This window comes from Excalfactoria chinensis, chromosome 2, assembly GCF_039878825.1.
Source record: "Excalfactoria chinensis isolate bCotChi1 chromosome 2, bCotChi1.hap2, whole genome shotgun sequence".
Classification (NCBI taxonomy): Eukaryota; Metazoa; Chordata; class Aves; order Galliformes; family Phasianidae; genus Excalfactoria; species Excalfactoria chinensis.
Window position 1 is genome coordinate 115050079 of NC_092826.1, and position 20060 is coordinate 115070138.

Sequence of the window (20060 nt, forward strand, 5' to 3'; positions counted from 1 at the left end):
GTTCACATGTTAGCTTGCATTTGTACTAACGTTTAGCCAACTAATCAGAGGGAGACTGGGTATACGTGTCCATTGCTCTGCTTGCATACAACTTTTTGTATGCATTGATATATTTACCTTGGGCCTCTGAATAAGTTGCTTTTGTGTGCACACGTGTATACCATAAACTGCATAGGAGAGGATTTGGTGCCTGTATTGATTCTAAGAGACTGTACTGTAAATCTTGAGAAAAGTTTTCTTCTACTGCAGCACCTGATTATGATTTTTCAGGTACAATGCTGTGGCTTATTCCTCATTTTAGTAGTGAGGAATATTTTTCTTGGTCATAAAACCTCTTGAACTGATGAAACGTAAAGCTGACATAAACTGAAGAACAGTTGTACGTATCTAAAGAGATGTGTTCCCACATTGTATATCGTGCTTCGGGAAGGCATTAAGGTAGTTTAATGAAAATCTGAGTAGGATCAATAGGATCAGGATTATTTTTTCTGATGTAGTTTTAAAAGTGATAAATTTACTTTAATGGATGGTTTCTATGTGTGGAACCAGAGTAACTGTTTGATGGTACTCAGGCCATGAATTTCTGCTTGCATGATAACAACAGATATTTTTATTTGCAGTTCAACTTCTTGAATTGTTTCGCATCTCTCTTCTACATTGCCTTTGTGTTGTTTGATATGAAACTTCTGAGACAGGTGAGTTACTCAAACATTAAAAACAATGTTGCAGATAGGAAAATAAAGGATTGCTTGAAATAGCACTGATTTATTTTTTTTCAGTTGTTTTTCTAAATGTGTACATTTGTGTCTTGTCGTTGTCAAGTTTATATTTCCTCATGAATACAGCTCCATATTTCAGTTCATCTTGCACAGTTGCAGAATGATAACATGGTAATATAGAGCGATCATTTTTCTCCTTGCTGATGAGAAAAAGAAATTGATTACTCCCTCACACTGATTAGGCTGGAGAATTTTCATTTCCTCTTCTTTTCCCTTGTGTTAGAAAGTGTTTTTCTTTATAATGTTCTTATTGAGAGGCTCCTGAGGATAGGAGTATTATTAAGTTTATTACTGTAGTGAGAAACTGAAAATAAATAGAAGCGACAATAATTTGTCATTGGTATTTTAAATCAGCTTTCTTTTCTTAATACTGCTTGAACTCAAATGCATGAAAACCAAGTAAGAGTAATTATCCCTTTGACTGAAGAAACTTAGTTTGTATTCTTTTAAAGTCCATTGTTTAGCTCTGCTAGTGATCAATGGTGTATTATTAAGTGTTTAGCTTTCATTGGACTTTCTGTACTGGTTCCATGACACATGAAGATCCACTGAATAATTAATTATCTAAAGACTTATTTAGTTATTTTCAGTGCATTACAGTGAATGGGAACTAGAGCAGCTATACTTCTCACTTGCTATTGCTAGTTTTATGATGCCAGCTGCATTTGTTGTAGTGTAAAAACTAGCAGTGTTAATGGAACGCACAAAATTGGAAACAATCAGATAGGTCTAGTAATAACTATTATTTTTCTTTAGAGCTTGGCCACTTTGCTGATAACTTCACAGATCCTCAATCAGTTTGCGGAATCCCTGCTTCCTTACTGGCTCCAGAAGAGGCATGTGAAGAAGATGAAGAAACACATGCATTCTCTGAAAACCGATATGGACCTGTCATTGGTTGAACAAATCAACTTGGAAAAAGAAATGTGCACCTATTTTGTATGTTGAATATACTCATATATAGTTTGGATATATAGTTTGTTAGATTGTATGCTGCTAAAACGTGGTTTCAGGTGAACTGTTGTCAACTGCAATGTAGTACATTAGAGTAGAAATAGCTATTTTATTTCAGAAGGAACTCTGAATGCGTGGTAAGTATAGTTTGACCTCTTGGCAATAGTCATAATGCTCGTTTTAGAAACAAAGAGCAGAACAGAAGAAGAAATTGCTTGTTTCTCATTATAGAATATGATAGCAATTGTTGCTTTTGAAACGGTAGATGATTTTTGTCAGTTCACTGGGGGATAAGCTACACCTGTAGACTCCTAGCACCCAAATTATATCTTGCAAGGGAAACCCTGGTGCCTAGATTTTATTCTTATGTGGTGGAACTTATAATTCTTACTACTTACTGGATTGATCTCTTTATTATGTACCCAAACGCCAACACATGGGTTACTATGTCCATAGCAAAGGCCCTTCACTGTGATTGGAGCAGTCATCTTTTTCCACTATTTGTTGTCTTCTGAATTATTTTTAGCCCTAGTAGTAAGGGCTACAAGGGCTACAAAAAATAAAATAAAATAATAAAAAAAAAACAAACAACAAAAAACAGACAACAAAAAAACACAAAAACCAATCAAGCAGCAGTAATGTAACTGCGTGTTTCTTCTACTGAAAGACTTAGGTACCTTCTGTTTGCTTATCTATGTCAAATTTTGTCATTCTTTCTGTCAGCCATTTCTGCTTCTCTGTTTCTCTATCTTTGTTTAACACTAAGGAGGGATTTCTTGTTCTTTGGAGCTTGTTTACACCTGGTTTTGCTTGGTCCCAAAAGTGTTTCCACTGGCACAACAGATACTGCAGCCATGGAGTAGCCTCAGCTGCTATACTTGCTAGCTTCCAATTTTCTCTTTTCCTAACCCCATCTTTGTTGCTGGCCATCTCCTGTGCTGGACTTGGCAGTCATCGTTTACAAAGACAACATAAAACTACTGTTAAGAGTTAAGTTGATGAGCACATTAGCCTGTTCAACCTAAGTGTTTCTCACTGCTTGGCCCAGCAGCTTATTTTCAGTCTCTGCTGCTTTATGGTGCACTGTATCTGATACAGTGCATAATCCCAGTTATGTCAGTACAAAGGGGTGGGAAAGAAATGACTGCATTCAGGAGCTGCCCAAATTGGTATTATCACAGAAGAGGGTATGAGTGTAACATGCCCCCAGTTTCCAAAGTACAAGAACAAGTAGTGTGGCATGGGGAATATATGAGAAGAAGAGGTGCTTCTGTTCCTGTTGTTGCACTGGTAACAGTTTAAACTGTCAATTAAACTATAGCCTTAAGAGAGAGTATTTTTGCCTGAGTCAAGAAATGGAAGCAGGCAGAAGTGACCAACTCTTCAGGGAGTACTACTGCTGGAAGCTCTCGCTTCCTAGCTCAGTTTTTGATGGTTTCATAGTCAGTAAGCACATGACATGCTTTTAATGCTTTATACCATCAAAGACTAAGAATTACATGTGTATTGTGTACTTTTTATGTAAAAGGTAGAAAACTTCAGAGTTAGAAATTTATTTTGAAATGTAGGAGTACCATGAAGTGGTAATGAAATGGAAATACTACCTTTGCAGCTGAATAACTGTACAAACATTCCACTGGAAGTGATGGTATTTCTCACTTTATACTTGGGGAGGTAGATTGACAGAGAGCATGACTGTCTTACAGTGGAGAGCACAGCAGAAATCCTGAATTTAGTGTCTGAACTGGTAGATCAGCATAGTCTAGCGAGGAGCCCAAAAATGTGCCAGCACAGGTCCAAGGGCTATGAATTGGCAGCAGGCATTGACTTGCCTGACCAAATAAGCTCTGCCTCCTGGACCTGAGCTGACTTCTGATTCTGAGCTGGCATATGCTAAGCCAGTGTGGTGTCTGAATCCTGCTGGCCAGTGCTTCTTGCAGATCAGATGTATCTGCACCTGTTGTGTGGTCATACCTTGAATAATTTTCCAAGGGGAAACAATAGGTCAGCTGTGGGGTTATGACTTTGCCTTTGAGTTGCCCACTTCTTGCCTCAGTTTCGGTTCAATACGCAGTGTATTCAATGCCTTAGATTTTAATTTCAGTCTAAATATTTTGATTGTGCTGTATTTGTGAATATGCAGTACCAGACCACTTGTTTCTAAGTGTTGAGCTGTCAGCAGAAAAGAGTATTACTAAAATTACATCTGTCACAAGGGGGAAGCATTTGACTATGTTTAGTAACTGAGGAGTTCAGCAGGAGTGTTGACAGAATTCTATGTTTCAAGATCTTTTCTTTCCTTTTCCTTTCTTCCCTTACTCTTTAATATTCTAATTTCTATCTTTACCCTCCTTGTCCTGTCCCCTTACCCCCTTTTTGTGTCCCTCCAGCCCTTCACCTGATTTAAGGCATAAAAGCTTCAACTTGTAGTCTTCATTTCACCCTTGTGTCTCTCCTAGTTCATTTTGAATTCTGAGTTGCTTTGTTGATTCTGTTTCCTTGATGCCATAGATTGTACTGCTCCTGTGGCTACGGCAACAGGAGGTTGATAATAATGATAATAGCACAACTAACATCCTGTCAGATTTTTCCTTCTTAAAGTGTCATAAATTAAGTAGGAGAAAAGTAAATGCTTGTTTTATTTTCAGACTCTGCTGTGCTGATAAGTCAGTAGGTACTGAGCAAGAAAATGAGAAGAAAGCAGTGGAAATGCTGTGCAGTTAACGGGGGATAGGGGAGGGGGGGGGGAAATTATAAAGGGACACACTGCTTGTTGCTTGAAACATGTAACTGATAGCAGGGACAAATGTGTGACTGCCACTCCAGTGAGTGATGCTGCATGAACGTCCCGAATGAAGACCTTGCTAAAATTCAGAGTTCATACAGGAAATCTCTGTGGAAAAATATCTCAGTGATTTTAAACGTTACACAGCTCCTCAGGGCCTCAGCTGCAGAGCAGACCAGGTCATATGTGAGATGTGAAAATGAGCTTGAATGAGGAATGTAGCTAATGAATGGCCTGTGTTGATTTCTGAGCTGGCTGGCTTCTACTGCCTGTTTGCCAGAGCAAGAGCAGTAGGTGCTATAGGTGGCAGTTCGCTTAACTGTCATCAGCAAAAAGGTTAGAAAATCATGTCTATGGTGCATGGAACTTAAACTAATGTTATATTTCCTGTACTAATCTCAGTTACTGTCGAGTCTTTATTGATAATTTTGTTGCTTCGTTTATTTCATTTTGAGAGAGAAGAAGAAAATGTGTGGGTCTGGTTGAATACAAAACAGCTGTATCCTAGTTTAAGTTGTTTAAGATATTTAATCACCCTTTGTTTGGAGAATGCATTGAACAAAATCAATCCTTTTCTTTAGAAATTATTGGTTTATTCTTCATTTTCATGAATAATTGCTGCAGTCATAGAAAACTATTATTAATACAGCAAAATTAATATGTAAATATGTGTAAAGACTTACATGTGAATACTTAATCAGCATTTAAGTACCTAAATTCTTCATTCAAAAATAAGGAGATAGATGCATCGCGGATTTGCCAGAATGAGGCTTTTTGTTTGCATTAACTGTTCATTTCAGAAGCCAGTACTACATTTAGTCATTTTAGCCTTCAAGAAGGCAATGAATTGTGCCTTAACTCATTTGAAATAGATATGCAAAAGTATTAGAAAAGGCTTGCCTGTTTAAAACCTATTTTTCTGGTTAGATCTTTCTTGGACAGTCTGAAGTACTAGGCCTATTTATAAGAGCATTGTGAGGAGGATGTTCTGCCAGTTTACGTGAATGATGCTGCTTTCTTGTCCCACACTGTTCATTCAGTAGATGTTTCAATAGGATAGTCAGGAACTTAGAGTGAGTTTTTATACAATTACTGTGTATACTTCATGCAATAAGTGAACATTACAGAAAGTGCATTAGGCAAAAGGAAAAGCCTTGGCCTCCCCATATTAAGAAGTTTTGAATAATTTAGTATTGTAAAAATTACTAGAGAGGATGTCTTTTTTTCTACTGCTGGTCATTCCCACACATATGATTTGACATGAGGAACCATCTTTATAGCTGTATTGTTAATTGCACATCTTCATGTATTTGTTGTGGGTAAAAGTTGCCCCTTTTTTTTTTCCTTCCTCTGTTTTCCAGGGTACTTTTGATGATTACTTGGAGTTGTTTTTACAGTTTGGCTACATCAGTCTTTTCTCATGTGTTTATCCACTGGCTGCTGTCTTTGCAGTGTTAAACAACGTCACAGAGATATATTCTGATGCCTTAAAAATGTGTAGAGTTTACAAGCGTCCATTTGCAGAACCCACAGCAAATATTGGCGTTTGGCAGGTAATCTTTGTTTCTTTTTTAATCATGTATTATAAATTACTTTTCACCAGATTTAAGCTGTATGTTTCATCATCAGCTGCTTTTAACTTTTGGTAGGTATTTTGTCATCTTCAGTGTCATACGATACTATCCCATCCCACTGTAGTACATTTGGTGAGGTTTTCAACCGTGTGTAATTTTCAGTTGCCTTTGAATAGAAATAAATCCTTTCATTAGTCCTTTTATACACATATGTTGTGATTCTGTTGCAATACTGACAAAGCAAAGCTGCCAGGTACTGTCTAGTAATGTAAAGCAAAAGCATTCTGAAATTGGTAACATCTGAGGCCATCTCAGAAGCATGGGGCTCATCTCATGTAGTTCCAGAAAACTGAAGAATGATAGGTAAGAACTTTGAGTCATGCTTGGCTGTGTGCTCTCATGGTTACTGGTACTCAAGCTGACAAAATAGCTTAGATCTGTATGTAGAGGCTGTACTTTCCTATAGAAGTGTGATCTACTTAAAGAGTTTCACGCTAGAAGAAGTTGATTAGGGATTTTCTCACCTCAGTTGTTTACTGGTGTGACTGTGCTAGAACCAGCTTGTTTGGGACCTCCTGAGTAGACTGTGTTAGTAGACCGACTCTGACCAATCAGAACTCTGCAGAACTCCTCCAAACTCAGAGGTGTTTCTGGTAAGAAAGGAGGATAGTCAGTCATATCCAAAGATGTAAGTTTTCTGTAGCAGCAATGGAGGAAAGGAGATGATCTGTGTCCTAGTTTAAGTTTTCTGTTGATACATGGTGAAGACAGAGGACAGAATAAACTAGTAGTTTGCTTAATTTCATTTTAGTAATCTATTTTACATGGGAAATTAGAGCACTGGCTGAAATATTTCTGTTAAAGAAACGCTGGAATTATTTTATCACAGGAGCTGAATCAACAGCTTACCGTCAAGGAGAAAGCTACTTCTGCTAATTCATTGTGATAATTGCTACATTTCCATATCAGCTTTTCTTATTCAAGAGAGGACCTTGGAATGAGCAATCACTGTATTGCAAAAGCAATTGTACTGTATTTTCAGGCATTTTGTGGGAACTTTATACACAGGAGCTTCTCAGACTTGCATGTGTTTAAATGTAAACCTTTCTTTCAACAAATTCAACAACTACTTTCAGCTTGAAAAACTGATTGCTATTTTAGAAGGGTTCTGAACTATCCCCGCATTTTCTGATTGCTTAACATAAGAACAAAACAAACCAGAGTGCTGGGACAGTTAGTTCCTCTGCTTTTGCCTTTTTTTCTTTTGTTTTGAAAGAAATATGTGTTCAATAGTGCAACTGGAGAACGATATGCAGTCTTTTGTGTGTTCAGATTGAGTCATGAAGAAACCAAGGTTAAGATTGCTTTCCTGACCATGTTTATTTATGTATTTATCTATTTTCCTGATGGATTATTCTGAATTCTTTCAGGAGGTGATATGATATTAGCTCCATCTAGGATGTTTCTGCTCTTTAAATATGCATGCATACACAGATACGTTAAATTACGGAAAAAATCAGGGTTGCCAGGTTGCTTTGTGGTATTACAAACCTTGTCATGGTCGTGTTGTTGTCTGCTTTTATGGCTGACATAGTGTAGATGACTTGCCAAACGTAGCCAAAAGATGGAGAGCTAAAAAAAAAGGAATGTCTCTTCTGAGGATTTCTTAGAGAGGGAGGGAGAAATTTTATAGAGCAATTTGGGGACTGGTAAATCAGAGATAATGGTCGTAACTGTGAATGTGTTTGTGTCTTCTTTCAGTTGGCTTTTGAAACTATGAGTGTAATCTCAGTAGTTACTAACTGCATACTGATTGGAATGTCTCCACAAGTGAATGCTCTTTTCCCAGACTCAAAAATGGACCTTGTTCTGACTGTGGCTTTGGTAGAGGTAAGTCTGACTTCAAGCAGTGTTCAGATATGTGTTTTAGTAGGAAAATTAGATGTGAAGAACAGTGGGAACCATACCAGTAAGTAGATAAAAATCTGCTTATTTTAAAAGGATTTAAAAGCTTGTTCTGCCAAGTAAGTGTTAAAACCTTGCTTTATTTTCTGTGCTTTCATGTACTGTGAATGTTGTTGCTATACTTTTGCAGTACATTCTTCATCTTTATGAATGTTTCCCATAATGACTTGTCTGAAACAAGTATGTATAAGGACTAAGTGCTAGTGATTGTAAGACCATTTGAATTTTATGTTTTCCTAATTCTATGTAGTAAACTCTTGAGTTTCTTTTCAGGCAAATGAATGGCCATTTAATATCTTAAGAGACTGTAGATCATTGTCCTTATGTATCTTCCTGTTGGAAATTTCTTGCAAGGAATGTAAAATGTCTCTGAGCAGGACTCTGTTTCTTGATAGGCTATAGAAGAATATCAGCATTTTTATGTATGATCGTGTACCATTGTGCAATTCCTGTGCTTTACTTAGGTAGCTCTTGGAATTTCATTTAGACAGTGCATCTCAAACATATTATCTATAAATCATATGGAAAAGAGAATAAAACAAATAAAGGAATAAATGAAAGAAAGAAAGTCTAAAAAGATAATCCTGAAAGGAGAAATGACAAAAACGTTCTTTTATATGAAGAAACAACGTGGACAAGGCTACTCAGCTAGAGCAAACTACCTTGTATGAAGGGACAAATGGAGGGTAATGCTAGATGAACCAGAGAGGAAAGGCAGCTATTTTGTTACAGAGAAGTCAAGTGTTCATTTCCTTATTAGTAAAGAATAAACTTCATAGTGCCCTTGTCAGAAAAGATACATTCAAAGAATGGTTTTAATCGTAAGTACCCAGTGTGCTTAATACTTTGAAGTGTGCTGGTTTAATTTTTTTTCTGCTGTTTTTGTGTTGCTATAAACTATTCGTTGTCTGAGAAACACAAGACAAAACAACATGGAGCCTTACAAGCCAGATGACTTTTTAAACGTTGCCAGTTATAAACAATTCTGAAACTGCTGCATTTGAAATTTAAAACTTTTGCAGTCTCCAGAGGGACAGAGTTGCAGTGTTTTTAAATCACATTTCACACCTGCGCTGGTTTGTTTTCTGAGCAGTCAGAGCAGTGCAGGTCATACAGTTCTGCAAGAAGTTTTGTAACACAAGGTACAGGGTGTCATTTGGAACAGTTCTCCAAAGTGAAAGACATTCTGAATATCTGTATCTGTATGTTAAATTACAAAAGTGACTCCAACAAGAATAGTTCTTCCTTCTGTTGAAGGCAGCTTCCACTGTATAGACAGACGTGTTCTCAGTTACAGTAATAATTTTTAACAGTAGTTCGTTGAAGGTTTTTCAAGTTAAAAGACTGATTTCAAAAGGTAGAGGAAGGAAGGGAGAATGACTAGATGCTGTGGGACTGCAATCAGTTTCAGCAACAGCATGATTTTTGGTAGCTTAGGGAGATGGGTATATTTTTGCCTTCTCTTCCTGGGAATCTGTTTTATCTGTTGCACTGGCATTTTCTTTTATCTGGTGCATGATGAATCAGATCAGGGAGCTGATTTGACAGAAGCTGTCTGATCCAGTTCACTGGTGAAAGGGAGAAGGGCAGAAACAGTGCTGTACGGCAGACAGTGTTGCCCTTTATAGCAGTGCTGTAGGTTTCTGCTGGATTAAATCTGTGGAACTGCAGCACCGCAGAGTCTCTCCTGTAAATCTTGTTTCATCTAGAGGAAGATAGCTAACCTACGAGAGGAACACAAATCTCACATTATTGACACTATTCACACACACATATGCTGTATTTATTAATGATAGTTGTGCATATTACATGTAAAAACAATGCAGATACAGAATACATTACACAAAGTCTCTAATATAAACCTGGTGCTTTTTAAGCGCAACGCTGTCAGGGTAGGAAAAAATTCTGTTGCATGTGCCAGGCTGTCAACAGAAGAGCTTTTTAGATCACCTACTAGAGATTTTGTGCTGAAGAATGATAGAGTTATTTTATTTTCTGGTGCTTGCTGCAGATGGAGGTGAGAATTTTACGGTGTATTTGGGCTGTGTTGACAACGGTTTGGCAGGCAGTGTGAAGATGTTAAGGAATACAAGAAACTTACTTTTGTAGGCTATGTGTGCTTTCAGGTGTTCAGTGGATGGGGTAACCTACTTAAATCTTAGCTGTCATTAAATGTTTTTATCAGGTTTGAGTCATTGAGACTCCAGTTGAATATTTATACCTGGTTTGATGCAAAGCTAAACAGAGGAAGTATCATTCTTACCAAGCATAGATGGTAACAGTGACCTGAATTTTATGTTGTTCCTAAAAATGCTGGTGTTTGCTAACGATGGGACTAATCTCTTTCAAATGAAAACGTGTTTACGTGACAAGATTTGACATCGCTTAGTACAGATGTGAAGAAGAATGTTTGATACTCTTATAAGCATTCTATGCCAAGCACTCACAAGTTTGTGCAAAATAATTTTCCATTAACAACGCTGAATCTATTGCTGCCTACATTTTATGGGCATATATCACCATATATCACCAAAGCAAGTGCTGATTAAATACAATAAATCAGTATACAGTTGGTAATGAACAATACTAAGCATTAAAAGAATAACATTTAATAATATTGAAGTATTAGAACAGTGATTTTGCTTTTTGAACAGTTGACCTATTTTCATCAATCCAACATCTGCTTCCATGGCAACATAGTTTGAACCTGGAGCAGAATCGTGAAACTCCCCTCTTTTGCTTATGAATGGATGCTAAGTGAGTGAAGCGAGTGTAGTCCTCAAACTAAGAAGTAGGTATATGTTCTGAAAGTGGGAAACAGTAGGCCCTTATTGTCATTCTTCTAAAAGAGTTAAGTCCCATAGTTAGTTTAGTTCTTCAGGCTCTACCATAGAAACGTATTTTCCTTGTGAAGCTCCTGCACAAAGTAAGAAGCAAGGTTAAAACAAGGTATAACCTTAATCTAGCAGCACTTTTGTTTCTTTCTTTCTTTGAAAATTAATGTCACAGAGCTTTATTCTTGGTAACTACTTGAAGTGTATGAGAGTCTAAATTAGAAAGAAGAATACTAATGAATCTGCTTTCAGTTTCTACTCTGAAAGCTGAGTTCCAGAAATCAGTTACATGTCCAACACTTAGTAGTAGAGTGGTTGTGTTTTTGTTTTGAAGTCATCCACTGATAGCAGTTTCTGTAAAATATTTATACCAATGTATCCTAAACTCCAAAAGTTACTCGTTTTGCATCCAGCACTCAAATGGTGAACTTTTATGCAGAAGTGAATGCGGTCAGGATGTTCTACATCACACAGAGGCATTTGTGGATGAGTTTGGAAATGCTGAAGAGTAGCAGAGGGCTATTTTGATAGCTGTAATATACAATCTGATCATATAGTTTATGAATATGGTTTTAGGAAGAATGTAATTACTTCTGGTGTAGATAAAAATGAGGACCATAGTGTAAGGGTAGGGCTAGGATATTTGTAGCAAGCATGGTTTAAAAAACATTTGGGCCATAGCAGTTTGGTTTCACAGAGTCTCCTTCTGTGGGAATACTGAAGACCTTTTCTGGATGCCTGCCTGTGTGACTTACTGCAGGGTACTTGCCTTTGTAGGGAGGTTGGACTCGATGACCTCTTTGGGTCCCTTCTAACCCCTGTGATTCTTTTGAAGTTGATATTTAAAGTTATTTATTTATTTTATTTTATTAAGAAACTGTACTGGATGAAGTATTTTTTTTGGAAATAAAATACATGAATAGCATTATGGCAGGTTGTGACTGAGGCATGATTCTGTATTGGAGCCTTCCACATGTGAGAAGCAAATAGCTTCTTTCTGTGTGGGATTCGGGAGGTTGGGATTCTGCAGCTGTGTAAAATGCACTTACATATTGGCCAACTTCGTAAAGAAACTGGAAAAAAGTGGAGAGAAATGTGCTGCATTGGTGTCTATGCAGATGTATTTTCCTAAATCATTTCTGTTTGTGACAGATTCTAGTTTAAAACACAGTAGCTGTAGTGTCACAGAGGGAATCATGTAGAAATCTATATTGGAAGGGACCTCTGGGGATTATTTGGCATGGTGTTCTGTTGAAAGCAGGAACCTAGATAAGGTAACTAAGCTAAAACTTGAATATTTCCTGTGAGGGAAAGTCCACACTTGTCTGGGAAGCCTCTCCCAGAATTTGATTGTTCTTACGGAAACGCTTATTCTTTTTTCTTATAGCAAAACAAAAGCCCTCTGAGGCAGCTTATGGCCCATGGCTTCTTGTCCTTTTACTGCACACCTTTATGAAGAGAGCAGCTCTACCTTCTCTAAAACTACATGTTAGGTAAAGGAAGACTGTGACTAGATCCTCCCTCTCACACAAAGTCTTCTCTTTTCTGAGATAAGCAAAGCCAGTTCCTTCATCCTTCCTTCATGTGTTAGGTTCTTCAGCCCTGTAAGCTTGATGGCCCTTCACTTGGCCTCATCTGGGTCTTCAGTGGCTTTGTGCTTATCTCCTTGTCACTTTTTGTCAGTTGCAGTGGGTGTTCTTTCTTTGTCCTCAGTGCATTTGCTGTTTAATCAGGGAAAATTAATGATCAATTTTGAAGACACATGGACAACACTTAACTTTCTTATTACTGAAACTTTTCAGCAATGGTGTTCAGATATTTGCTTATCCGTCTGCTTCTGCTTTCCTGTGGCAGCGTAGCCTTTTCATACTGGTAATGCATACTTGTATGCGTGTATACTGCTTCAGGGTGTTTTATTTATAGTGTCAAGTTGGAATACTGCTGCTTCATTTGCAGCTTGAGTAGTTTGTCAGTTTTCAGGTACGAATATAAATGCTATTTACTACTAAGTATTTGATGTGTGGGTTAAATTAATTTCTGACGGTTTGATTTGATGTAGAGAAGTTAACTGTAGAAAAAGTGCTTATCTCTGATGAATAAATATTAATTGGAAAGCTATATATATGGTTCTTTTCCTGAAATGTTTAATGATAAGATATAAAACTTACTGATAGCTTTACAGATCTTTTTTAGGAAAGTACTTAGTAAGCTTACTCATCCAGCATTTTATTCTAGTAACACAGATATTATAGCTAGCACCCATCTGTGCCTGCTATTGTGATGAAAATAGGAACGTGTAGAAAGACTAATGGAAAAATGTACTTTATATAAATTGTTAAATTATTTGGTTCATTGACGTATACATACGTAAAATAATCCTGCGTTGTTACCAATTCTGCATGTTAAAAAAGGTTAATCTGAGCCACTGGTGATTTCAATTAACATATTGTTTCCATCTGAGAATTCCTCAGCAGCGAACAGCTTAATATGCATAGGAAATCAAATCTAAAAGTCTTCCTTAAAAAAAGAAAACATGCTTTCATTTTTAATAGTTTACAAAATGTTCACTTGAGTTTTGTATTTTATATTGGACTTGTAGATAAGTCACTGCAAGTCGGTTTATTCATAGATTTGCAATTCTGAACCATAAAAGTAGCTTTTTGATGTTTAAATTCCAAGCTGAAACCATGTGAAAAGGTATTGGAAGATGCAGAGTAGCATTGGTTAAAAACAACAGTGGGAAGTTTCTGAAGGTTACTGCGGTATAAAAACATAGTATACTGATCCTTCAGTTTAATTGACAACATTTGATGGCTACAAATGAACTCAAATTTCTGTGTGCTTTCTATAAACTGTACTTTTCAAGAGGTTGTTGGCATTGTAGGTTTAGTTTGAGACTGAAGATGTCAGATCTTTTAGATATGTTAATATTCTTTTAACGGGGGAACAGATTGCTCCTTGGATTTTTTTCTCACCTCAGTGAAAGGTTCAGCTTCACAAGGAAGAAGGATTTATAGATTTGTCCCTTTAAAACTCTATAAAATGCTTACTGCTGAGCCAAATTCCTGCAACCATGTCAACGAAGTAAAAAAAAACAAAACAAAACACAATTTTGCAGGCTGCACATTAACACAAAATGTTTTTAAGTTCCAAAATCAAACTATATCACAGTTCTTTTTATTTCCATCTTGCGTGACTTTTGTTGTTATTGTGGGATTGGAGTCTGTTGTTTGTTTGTTTGTTTGTTTTTCCAATTAATGGCAAAATAAATGAAAGTAAATGTGAAAAAAGTTCTTAGGCCTATGTGAGTTTGTAGATGCTGGTTGTATTTCCTAGCATTCTGGTATTATAGAAATGAAAATCCATATTAACATCTATTTGTTGTTAAATAGCGCAGATGCTTTTTGAAATGTGGCTTTTTTTAAGAAAAAAGCAGATTTTTTTCCAATACTCAAGTACTATCAAGTACTATGTGCAAAAAATAGCAAAGCTAGGTTGGGTCATTGACTTATCTAGGCCAAATGGCAACAGAGGACAAGGGAAGGCTGTATTAATATAGCTAACTGTGTAGTCTTGTTTCCTCGGAATTAGTTCCCACGCTTTGTTGATTTGTGGTGTGAATCTTTTTAAGGCTTACTCATGACTGAAAATGGCATTGCCAGACCCATGTATGGAGGCATTCAGTGCATTTATACAATGGCGTATCCTTTTTTTTTCTGAAAAGAACTTCAATTATTTTGAAGTAAAGAGCTGGTTAATTTAGACAAGTGCTGTTAATATATCCTACCTTTATAAGACATTTCCATGTGTGTAGGTTCTACCCTGGATTTTTCTAGCTTTTCGCTGCTCCTTTTGTTTTTGTTCCAGTTATGTTTTTCCATGTAAGGTCTTGTAGTTCTAAATTAGACACTACCAGTGTGGGTGTGACATGATAGTAGAGGCTGAGAAATCAGTGCCATAGGAAGTACCCTAAGAACACTTCTTAGGAGAAGCAACAGTAGCAAAACAGGAATTCTCTTCCCTTGCTGTCAGCCGGGTGGGAGCACAAACAGGGGCTGCAAAAGGTATGAGGTGCTACTCTGCTACAAAGACGTGAAATTTCCAGAAGGATAACAGCAACATTTTAATACTTGCGGGGATTCCTTAACTAATTTCAGCAGACATTAGTGTGTCTTCTAGAATTGTGCTTCATCATGAATTTAATGTCGGTTGATACTTACAGACTGTATTTTTCAGCCATACCTATAATAGAAAGGATGGCTGGAGATTATACTTTGGGAAGTCTTCCAGGAAGAGAGCATATCCCTTCACTATGCTAACAATGCTTCAGAAGTGTCAACCTGGAAAAATAACAGGAGAAGATTGAATGGAAATATTTTTTTTTTCCATTCCTTCTGGGATTGTGTACAGTTGCCAAAATAAGGCAACTTCAAAAGGTGGTATGATTAGAGAACAGATCTTTGGAGACGATTACAAGACATTTCAAAGAGCTCATAAGAATCAGACATTCAGGTCTCTTTAAAACCCACTTAAATTAATACTGCCCACAAAGAGGTTTCCTTTCATGTGCAAATGTTTTTTTCAGCTCAAGCCTGATCAGGATGTATGGCTTCCTGTCTTGCAGTTGGGGCTGTCAAACAAAAGACAAGTTAATACCTATTAATATTCATTGTTTACCTTCCACTTGTTTATTAATTACTTAATGACAAGATGGGGTATGAACGTTCTGAGCCACCTGGCTTTACAGCTATCTCAAAGGTTGGCTTAGTATTTCATGAAACTGAATTGTTTTGTAAATAATGTATTAATTTATTCAGTTAAACTATTTAAATATTTTTTTGCAAATGAGATATTCATAACTGTCAGAAAAAGCCTGGATAGTAGCATCTGCTAGAGAATACTTACAGCTATAGGATCTAGAAACCTTATTCCCATACATCTGTGGCACATTTTGCAATAGCATTATTTTTGTTACAAGCCTTCCCTGTCCAGGGATTGTGATGCTCTTCCCATTTCCAAAGTTATACATAATTCTTTTGTCTAAGGAATCTCTTAGTTTAAAATAAAGAAATAAAAGAAACTCTGTGTACCATTTGAGGGTAATTCCAATTTGTCATTTGTATCTCCAAGATTACTGAGAGTGAAAATGAGTGACTCTGAGCAGGTAAGGGAATCCCAAGGAAGAAAATGCATGTTTTGCAACTGTAATTGGAGGAGAAATAGAGAACAGAAGTTGAATAGAAATGTCTCCAAAAGGCAGGAGAAATCCAGTCATCCTTGGGTTGGAGCCTCCGTATTGTCTGTTAGATATGGACGTCTCTCTTCGGAGAGCCTTAATGATGTGATATTTTGGCTTGCATATTTTCCATCTAGAAACTTGTGGAATAATTTGCTTTTTTGCATTATTTTCTACAGTAACTACTAACGCTTTGTGGTCTAGTGTGTTAAGATCTAATTTAGTACTAGTTTTACTGGCTTTGTTACACAGCTGCTCAATACAATACATGTAATTAGTAATTTATTAGAAAAATACAGCAGGATTTCCCAATCTCTTCCAATCTGTTATAAGAAAGGTACTAAATCAGTTGCTCTATCTTCCCTCCTACCTCAGAAGTAGTTCAAAAGCATCATTTGCTTTTTTAAACTGTAGATTTATTAAAAAGAAATGAAATTAAACCTCTGTCATTTGTTTGTTTGTGTTGTGGTTGGTCTGTTGTTGTTCACTGGGTGAAGAGACAAGACAGTGCAGCACTGGACTGAAAAGCTGATGCATACAGAGGGGTTTTTTTAATATTCTCTTTGCGTATGTTTTACTGAATGCAGACTGAAGTTGATGATGAGTCATGATACAAAGTAAATGTCAGAAGAAGTGGGGTTTAATTATTTTTGCACCGAGTCTTTATCTTTTACTGGAAGGAAGTGTCAATCCACAACGTCGCTCTTGTGATCAGAAATTACTGGTGTGATGTGTAAAATTTCAGAGGGATTTTTCATTAACTGTGGCAGTGTGCAAGGAGCCTCTTATGCTGCTGCTTTCTATTCCAGAGCCTTGAACGATGCTTTTGATGTCATGAGTGATTGCTAATGTGTGCCTATAATCAGCTGAATCTCTACACTGAATTCCTACAAAGGAGATTCAGTTAGGAGCTGCTGGGAATTCATAACCATAATATGTTTGATCAAGGTTAGTTTTAGTCAGAGGATTTGTCGTAAGATGTAGAGTGAGTGTGTATGACTGTGGGTGTGTTATGGGGATTACAGATAAACCAATATCAAATATGAGGGTGTCTATTATTCAACTTGAAATGCTATCTTACACTGTTTGCAGTGCTCGAGCTTATCTGAATCTTAGTTTTTTGTTCAGAAGTTCATAACCGTTGCAAATCACTTTGTGTGGAACTTGCTTTAAGATTAGGTGAAAAGGGAATAAAGGTCAATAAAATAAATGTTGAATTTTTTACAATTATATATTATCAAATAAGTTACTGATCTCAAATACTTTCTTGGTGTTTTTCTTTTTCTATCTTCTTAAAAGCTTCATTTTTTAACAAAAGAAGTCTGTACCAGAGGTAGTTGGTAACAGATAAAGCATTAATGTATCCTGAAGATCAGTAAGTTGGAAAAGTTGAAGTATTAGTTTAATCTAACTCTGGTTGCATTTGGCTGTTCTGCTTTATTTCCTATGTAATTGTAGAATCTAGAGGGGCAAGCAAGAGAAGTAGAGAAATAATGATGTCTTTCTGGTGGTTTTCATGTCAATTTAAGTAACTGATTTGGGTGAATATCTATTATATTCTTAAGAAACATACTATGATATGTTTATAAGGAAAATCTGAGGGTTTACTCCTTACACGTGAGTAAAGAATCCACTATACAGCTTATAAAGTGTTTCTGCAAGTGCTTTGATTTCTCTCTTTTTAATTGCAAGAATCTACTTTCAAGTTCTGTCTGCAATCTGTACTTACAGAGTCCAAAGTACATCAGGTAGTAAAAATGGTATGTGCTTCTATTCTTCCCAGTTCATTAATTGGTCTTCCTAAGTTTGGGTATGTCATAAAGTACAAATAGGTCTGCCTTTTTATGACGTTGAGTTTGGGTTAAGTGCATAGCTTGAAAGCCCCACGTAGCACAAAATGTCACTGCTGATTTCCTAGATAGTAGTGACCACATTTCTGTGACCGCTGTGTCTTTTTATTGGTGCAGTTGAAATTAGGAGTTCTGAGTATGCTGTCAGTTGAGCTTTCTACCATTCTTTCTGTGAATATCTTCCCCTCCCTCCTTCTGTCCCTGTTTCTGAAGGTGGAGTGAATAACAGTAATGGCAGGCTGCTTTTCTCTTGTCCCCTCCCCGGGCATAGATTAATCTCTGAGTTACTCAGCAGCAGTGAGTCAAAAGCTGTATGTTGTAAAATGTGTTCTGAAGTGTCAAAGTATATACAATTCTATGATACATTTCTCAAATTTTAGCCAGGAAAGCTATTTACTACAATTGCCTTTCTAATACACATGCTGAAGAAAAAGGAAAAGAGATTGCATCTTCCTTTGCAGTGTCACATTGTATTAAGAACTGCAGCAGTATCATTGCTCAGCTTGCCTCTGAAGACATCTGAGCTGCAGAGATGCAGTGAGCGATAGGTGCATCATCTTAGAAGCTGAAAAGTGAGACAGATAAACTTCTTTTGATCCCACAAAGAAATTGTGTCTAATAAGTAAAAAGTTGCATTGTGGGGTTGTTGTTATTTTTTAAGTTTGGTAGAAGGCTTACAACTTCCCTATCTCTCTGTCAAACAAAAGAAGCCACCTAACCTGTCACTTTTCATTAGCACGTTGTCTGGAGATTTTGCTGTGGTACGATAGTATTAATGCAGTTCTGCTGGTGCAGCCATGTTCTTATGCATATACAATATGTAACATGCAGTGATAGCTTTGATTGTTATTATTATTATTTTTCATAAGGTCAAGATTTAATATGAATTTATCTTTAAAATTCTTTGTGCCTACTACCATCTATAGCTGAAAGTATCCTTTCTCGTATGTACCTTTGTAATGTGCTGAACGTTGCAGAATTGTACCTCCATCTGGAAAATCAGTCTTGAAACTGTCTGAGAGGGCTGCCCAGTGTTTGGCTTTCTGCCTCATGCGTAGGTTGTCTCTGCCATGATGGGACTCAAGCGTACAACATTCTTATTCTGCTCCCACACACTCTGTTTTTCATCAGAAAATAGTGTTTTCTCTATGATAAACAATTAGTGTCATATCAAGGCAAGCCTGTGTTAAAACGTGTGCATGAAAGGTAAAAATTACACAAAATGTTTATGTAGGCCAGAAAGCAAATTACTTGGTTCTTGTGTTGCCAGAATTTTGTTGGCACTTTCTAAAGAAGTCTTCAAGTTATATTCTACCTGATAGACTATGGTGAGCCACAGTTTGCTGTGGTGACCTCTGCTCAAAACAGGAAGATCTGAGGTGTTTTCTTAGTTAAGGAGTGTTCTGTTTTCCAGCATTATCTCTTTCATTCTAACAGTCTGTGAGATTGCAAATGCACCGAGGTGCTGTCAGTGAGCCATTACAAATAGGAAGTTGTTAAAAATAAAGCATAATCTCTAAATGTGGCCAAACTCAAGATAACACCGTTTCATTAGAATCGCTGTGTTGTGTACAAAAGTGTGTCATTTCAGGATGACTGAACTATGAAAAGAAATCGTGCGGAGCTATCAGTTTTAAAAGCTTTTTCTTTTTTTTTTTTTGAGTGTACAATTCCTTTGGACCATTGTTAGCAGAGTAACAATTTGCTGGACTGCTGCATTAAAGGAAGAAGACAAGTGTGTGGACTGGAGGATTTTAGCCATACTTGCTAATCTAAAATTCAGATATTTTGTCGCATGCTGGTGTTCTGTGGCAACATAGTATTCAAGAGTATTTGACAGTTTCAGGTCTGATAATGTTTGAAGTGGATTTGGTATTTGAGAGTAAATTTCTGGGGCCTTGGCAGCACTTTACCAATCCAAATGCAAATCATTGCTACAAACACGGGCCAGAGTTGATGTTGTTTCTGTTTTCAAGTCACTGACTAGAGTTTAAAACTAGAGGAAGAATACATAAAGAAAAGCAAGAAAATCCAGTGGCTTAGAATAAAAAGAAAATGAGCATTCGCTTATGATTCTGGTAGT

General features: G+C 36.8%; 1 protein-coding gene across 5 annotated transcripts in view; it reads left to right on the forward strand.

Moving 5' to 3' along the window:
• ANO10 (anoctamin 10) overlaps window positions 1-20060 on the forward strand; it is a 124760-nt gene that overhangs the window by 27332 nt on the left and 77368 nt on the right. For all 5 annotated transcript variants that reach the window (XM_072328355.1, XM_072328352.1, XM_072328356.1 and 2 more), the window contains exons 8-11: window positions 621-695; window positions 1536-1718; window positions 5880-6071; window positions 7854-7982. In XM_072328355.1, coding sequence (XP_072184456.1) covers window positions 621-695; window positions 1536-1718; window positions 5880-6071; window positions 7854-7982 — 579 coding nt within the window. The remainder of the gene's footprint in view (window positions 1-620; window positions 696-1535; window positions 1719-5879; window positions 6072-7853; window positions 7983-20060) is intronic.